Source organism: Hippocampus comes, unplaced genomic scaffold (genome assembly GCF_001891065.2).
Source record: "Hippocampus comes isolate QL1 unplaced genomic scaffold, H_comes_QL1_v1.1 scaffold174, whole genome shotgun sequence".
Lineage (NCBI taxonomy): Eukaryota > Metazoa > Chordata > Actinopteri > Syngnathiformes > Syngnathidae > Hippocampus > Hippocampus comes.
Genome location: NW_017805983.1, coordinates 4,421,853 through 4,427,842, shown reverse-complemented (window position 1 = coordinate 4,427,842; position 5,990 = coordinate 4,421,853). Strand labels below are relative to the sequence as shown.

General features: G+C 44.5%; 2 protein-coding genes across 2 annotated transcripts in view; both read right to left on the bottom strand.

The window, feature by feature from the left end:
• LOC109528721 (tetraspanin-2-like) overlaps window positions 1–707 on the bottom strand; it is a 16,050-nt gene extending 15,343 nt beyond the window's left edge. Inside the window, exon 1 of the mRNA XM_019891659.1 lies at window positions 488–707. Coding sequence (XP_019747218.1) covers window positions 488–556 — 69 coding nt within the window. The 5' untranslated portion in view covers window positions 557–707. The remainder of the gene's footprint in view (window positions 1–487) is intronic.
• A 3,538-nt stretch (window positions 708–4,245) lies between these two features.
• Window positions 4,246–5,990, bottom strand: part of ngfa (nerve growth factor a (beta polypeptide)) — a 32,579-nt gene continuing 30,834 nt past the window's right edge. The window contains exon 3 of the mRNA XM_019890628.1: window positions 4,246–5,572. Coding sequence (XP_019746187.1) covers window positions 4,737–5,561 — 825 coding nt within the window. The 5' untranslated portion in view covers window positions 5,562–5,572 and the 3' untranslated portion in view covers window positions 4,246–4,736. The remainder of the gene's footprint in view (window positions 5,573–5,990) is intronic.

The following is a 5,990-nucleotide window of genomic DNA, read 5'->3' as shown; positions in this document are numbered from 1 at the left end:
CCCCCCCCCCCCCCCCCACACACACACACACCTATCATGTCCACCTGACTCTGTTGAGCCTCATTCCAACCACTCAAGGGATTTGTGTTAAAATAAATGTCCAAGCAGCTTGGGGATGATGCATGCATTTCGACTTTATCAATAATCTCTACATTTTTTGTCAATGAGGACATGCGACGCCAACTGCTGACTTGGACTTCCTAACTGACCCACAATCTCCCATTATTCATTCATTCTTTCCTTTAGAAAAAAAATGAATGCTACTTTTTTCTTCTGTGGAAAATCTGATTTGAGAAGTGAAATAACAACAAAGCTCTGGCTGTCTCTCATAGAGCTACACAGAGGGGAAACCACACGGAGTGACTGCAAAATCAAACACTTAGTCCCACCGCACACCAAGCGGCAGAGAGCTTGCATGTAAACAATCTTAACCACAAATCACAGCTGCACTTGCTGCACCTGCACGCAACCTTCCACGGTCACTTACCCAGAATATGAAGTTGAACACGAACAGAAGATATTTCACGCATTTCATCCCTCCTTCCACTTTCCCCATGTCAGCTGGCTTTGCTTTTATCCACACAAAACGACCTAAGGGAGGGCTGATGGAGTTGGTCCCGTTCAAGATGACATGAATAGTCCCTGCGAGTCAAAACACTTGTGCATCAAGAAGCGCTGTCATGGTAGCCTCTCTCTCTCTCTCTCTCTCTCTCTCTCTCTCTCTCTCTCTCTCTCCCTCTCTCTCACTCTCTCAATGTATCCATCAAGTGGAGGTGAAGACTGAACACACACACACACACACACACACACACACACACACACACACACACACACACACACACACACTTCTTTCCAGACCGCCCCCTTCTATAATAGAAGAGGGAGAGAGGGAGGGGCGAGCTGCAGGGGGGACTGCAATGTGGATTTGGCAAATGTTCACAAAGGAGTGGAGGAAAAAAAAGCTTTTTCTCATTTCACGAATGCGCGAAAATAGATTGTTGCTACAGCTGCAATTATTTAAAGACATTTCAAACAAATCTGATTGGGGAGGGCAAAAAAAAAAACAAACAAAAAAAAACTCACAGTTTTTTTTCCCCATAAGATAATCCTTTCGGAGCGTCCTTGTGTCCTCTATTCTCATGCATGTATGAATATAAATATGCAAAACAGTCTTCTTAATGCTTCAATTTATTTCAAAACAGCATTAATAAAACATAAAAGCACAGGAAAACGCACAAAAGAATGGTGCTTATATAGCAGCTGTTTGTATTAAAACACGACCACAGTAATATACTGTACATTTAATTTAACAGATCAAAAAGCCGAACTGTGAAATAAAAATTATCAATGTAATGGGTCAATCGAGCTAAATGAGCAAAAAATTAGACAGACAGCAACATAAGTTTAATTAAGACACTGACACCAGCTAAAAAGTTTATGATGACACCAATTGTTCCCTCTGTGTTACTTCAAATAATCAGCACCACCAGGTCCAACATTAAAAAAAAAAAAAAAAAAATCACCCCGAGGGAACAAACAGGAGTTCATCTTATCTCTCCGAGAAATGTGGCCATGCTCTGAAAATGTCCTTATGGAGGAACAAAGCCCAGCAGAACCGTGTAGGAGAGGAGGAGTCCAAAACAAAAAAAAAAAGCTGATATATGTACATGTGTGTAATCGTGGACATGAATCTCTTCTGAGTCTCATAAATGTGTGGGGACTCACATCTGAACCTCCTGAAAGTCGAAGATTAGCTTTCATTCGGAAAATTGGGGAGGAAAACAAAACAATGCGGTTTCGTCTGGACCTTGACCAGAATGGTGCCAAAAATGGAAACATTGATAAGACTGGGGACAAGCTTGTGATTGGTTATCTGCACTTCCAAGCATGTGAAAAACAAAAAAAATATTCTATGCAGAGGACAAGGTTGTAGGCAAAAATCTCACCAAAAGCGTTTAAAACCCAGCTCTGCTTTTGGTGGTGACTTGTGTTAAAACAGGCCTACCGCCTTTAAACAGTGCCATGGTGCATGCTGGTGAAGGAAAGGTAATCAATTCTGATCCCATGTCACCTTTCACACCGTTTGTGGGTGCTGTCGTCCTTGACTTATGTCAATAGAAGGCCACACTTTTCACTGGGCCCCAAAATGGGTGCGGGGGCAGCAGCAATAGTGGCTTTTCAGTGCCGATAACAGACAACAGATGTCAGGGTGGGCTGGGAGAAGTCCCACTAATGGCTTGTTAACATCTAATTGACTATATTTCACCGTTGCGGGTTTTATGTGGCATTAGAGATCATGTGGACTTGACGTTGCTCACACGCAGCAGAGCAGTCATCATTTCGTCCAGCCCATCTATGGTACTATAGTGCCACCTTCTGGTGATACTGCAATCCCGTATTGATAAGATAAGATAAGATAAGAGAACCTTTATTAGTCTCGCAATGGAGAAATTCCCAATTCACAGCAGCAAAGTTATGAATGGAAGAAGTAGAACAACAAAATATAGGAGCTGCTGGAAAGGCAGCCACTCATGGCCTGTGCTGAGGCAGAGCTGCCCTGCGTCATTGAGAGATGTTGAATAAGGTAAGAGCAAAATGAGCAGAGTCAAAATTACCCATTCATCCTTCCCTCTTCAACACTGTTTATCCTCAGGAGGGTCACAGATGAGCTGAGTAAATACAGTTGAGATGAGTTGAGTTGAGTTGAGTTGAGTTGAAGCTGATTTATGGTGAGACACCCTGGGCTGGTTGCCAGCCAATTGCAGGACCCATAAAGACGAAAAACCAGTTACACTCACAATCCCATTGATGGATTATTTTGAGTCTTCAATGGACCTGACATGCATGTTTTTGAAATGTGAGCAGAAGCCCAAGAAAAAACAATGCTTGCAACGGAAGAGCATGCAGTGTTGAAAATTGATGGAGGGATAGACATAGTGTGTATCGACACACAACACTGCTCTGATGCTGATCAGAACCAAACGGGACAGGTATGCATCCTTTCTGCGGATGAAAATTCTATGAATGTATTTTTGTTTTAGCCAAATTTGAATATTTGCCAGAGCAGACTGCTCTGAGCAGACTGCTCTGAGCAGTGATTCCCAACCAGTGTGCTGTGACAAAATAAAATGGATGCCCCAGCCCAATAATCATACAGCACTGTTTTAGAGAATAAAAATACAATCTAAGGGTATGTGTGTGCATCTTTCACACCTCAGTGACGTCTTCCGCTGCATTTGCCTCCAATTGGGAGCACTGAAAAATCAGTTTACGTTTTCATCTAATGTTTCAATTTGTATTTTCATGTCCAGCTGAAGTCGACTGCAAAGTTCAGTGTGATTGTGCGCATATGTGGATTCTTCTGTCTTTTGTTACTTTTGTAGATGTGCACAGATAGAAAGGGGCATTTGCGCCATTGTGGGGAGGAACACAGCCAGCATGTTTGCCTGTTTGTGATTGCCGCACGCTTTAAGATTGAAATATGATGACATTCACCACACATGCCCACGAAGCTCAGAATCCTCCATCGCCTCCATCAAAACCATCAAGATGGAGTTACACCACCTGTGCCACAACTTGGATTCACTTTTAGCGGGTCTAAATTCTGGTCTACTTGCTGCTCTTCTGCATGCCGTACCAAGTAGCAATGCTTCTGTGCCACCGGATGCTTGAACAGTGATGCCAGTGTCACCATTTTTATTGCCTGAACATAGTTTGCACATACTGTACAATTTACATCTCATAACTCTTGTTTTGGGAAATGGGTGCTCCTTTCAGTTGGTGGCTACTTCTATTTAACAAGGGAATTGATTTATGGACAGAGGTGAGGACGATTCTTGAAAATGTCATCAATCCAAAGGGACCCTTTTCAAAGTCACTTCCTAATACCTGACTTGAGGAAACTGTTGGAGGCCCCATACAGTCCAAAATTTTTGTTGTTATTGTTATGTCTTTTCTACAACTGAGCAATGCGTGTGATCTTACTGCTGATTCAAAGGTCAATCTTGAGACAACTTGAGCAACTTTCAGGGATGAAATCTTAAAATTTGGAAACCACACATTGGCAGATCATTTTGATGCGAAGTGGCTGGAACGAAATTTGACATGGTCTCAGTATACTGCATCATTAAACAGTTGATAAATATATGAATGAGTTTACATTGCTTGCATCCAGACATTTTTATCGAACAGCAACCTTAGCAGAGTGAAAGAAGGAGCACAGGAAGTCAATAACACAACAGTAGACTTGGTCATTTCTTTTTATCCATCATTCATGTAAAAATTCTGAATGTGCATATTTCAAATTGACAAAACAAACCAGGCAAGTACAGATGTGTTGAATAAATAACAATAAGAACAACAACACAACAATGACAACAATAAAAGCTTGAGTTCGTTTTGTGTGTCTACACGCACTAACACACACACAAACACACACACACTCACACACACATATTATATAATTTCATATTTCACTGTATAAACCATAAATATAATATGCAGTCCAGACCAGGACTTCTCGGGCTGAGGTAGGGTGAGGGGCCGGATTGCCAGGGGGCTGGAACGATGAGGTCCCGAAAGTGTGAGTGTGTGTGTGTGTGTGTGTGTGTGTGTGTGTGTGTGTGTGTCTGTACGCTGGAAAAAGGAATACAGTATTGGCAATGAAGCTGTAGTGGTCGTCAGGGAGAACTGTGTGCTAGTTTCATAGCTTTGCGGGCGGAGCCCGTCCTTCCTAGTCAGTGTACGAGCCGCCCCGCCCAAGACTTCCTGCTGAGAACACACACACATGCGGCGTTGATGCGAATGAAGCGCCAGGCTGTCCGTTCCTTGAAGATAGTGAGGGCGCTTACGAATATGTGTGTGTTGGTGCAATAGGAGTTCCAGTGGCGACTGTCGATGCCGAGACAGCCCGAGGTGGCCGATTTGGAGCCCTGCTTGCTGCCTCGTCCCCCCACCCTTGCTCCGGAGCCCCTGTGCATTGGGGTTCGGCAGGTGGTCTCGTAGAAGAACTGCTTCTTCACAACGTTGTTGATTGTGACATTGGGCAACACGGTCACCTCATTCCCAGCGATGTCTGTGGCCCGGGTCATGTTGCCTACCCAGGTGTTAATGCTATCGCACACCGAGTACTCTCCTCTGTGCATGGTATGCGAGCCCGCCCTGCGCCTCACCCGTAGCCCCCTGACCCCTTCAGTGTCATAGCCCTCAGCTTCCAGGGCGTCATGCGAGGGTGGTACCTCGCTGAAGACGACGCGTGGCGAGGAACGGTATCGTCTCTTGGAGAAGAGCTTGGGGTCCACCACCGGGATGGAGGGGTCAGGCGTGTGCGAGGCTCCTCGATGACGCCTCTTGGTCCTGTGATGATTGGTCCTGTGAAGTTCGGCGTGCTGCTCTCCCGCCACAGCCAGAGTATGGTGCTGGTGTCCAACTTGGTGATTGGCTATTGTCTGCTGTCCCGCTTTGCGGTTGGCTAGCCCGGCGCTTTGGGCCAGTCCACCTCCCATGTTCAGTACAGCCTGGACGCCGATCAGGAGGACCAGGACCAGTGGTGACGACCTCATGGGCACACGTCCTGAGAACAAAACAGAGTTCCAATTGTGGCTAAACATTCCTTAATTTATTTCAGCTTTAATCCAACCAACACTCTTAAAACAGGTGGGAAAAAAACTTTAAACTTTTGGGCTTTTTTTTGTACAAAAGAACCTTGAAAGTTGGGTCAAATTGATCCAAGTAATGGGTCAGTACAATTTTGCCCCAAGTTGATGTTGTTGTTTTTTTATCATTAATTTTAGAGTGTGTGGGTATGCCATGGATGGGTAACTTGGAGCGTGCGTGTCGCATGTGGGCCCTTGAGGAATAAAAGATGGGGGAGGGGAGTGATTATGAACATGTTTCCTTGACTATAATGGACCCCTGCGTACTTGTGCTTCAGCATCCACAGATTTACCTCTTCATGGATTTTTTTGCACAATCTCTCTCTCTCTCTCTCT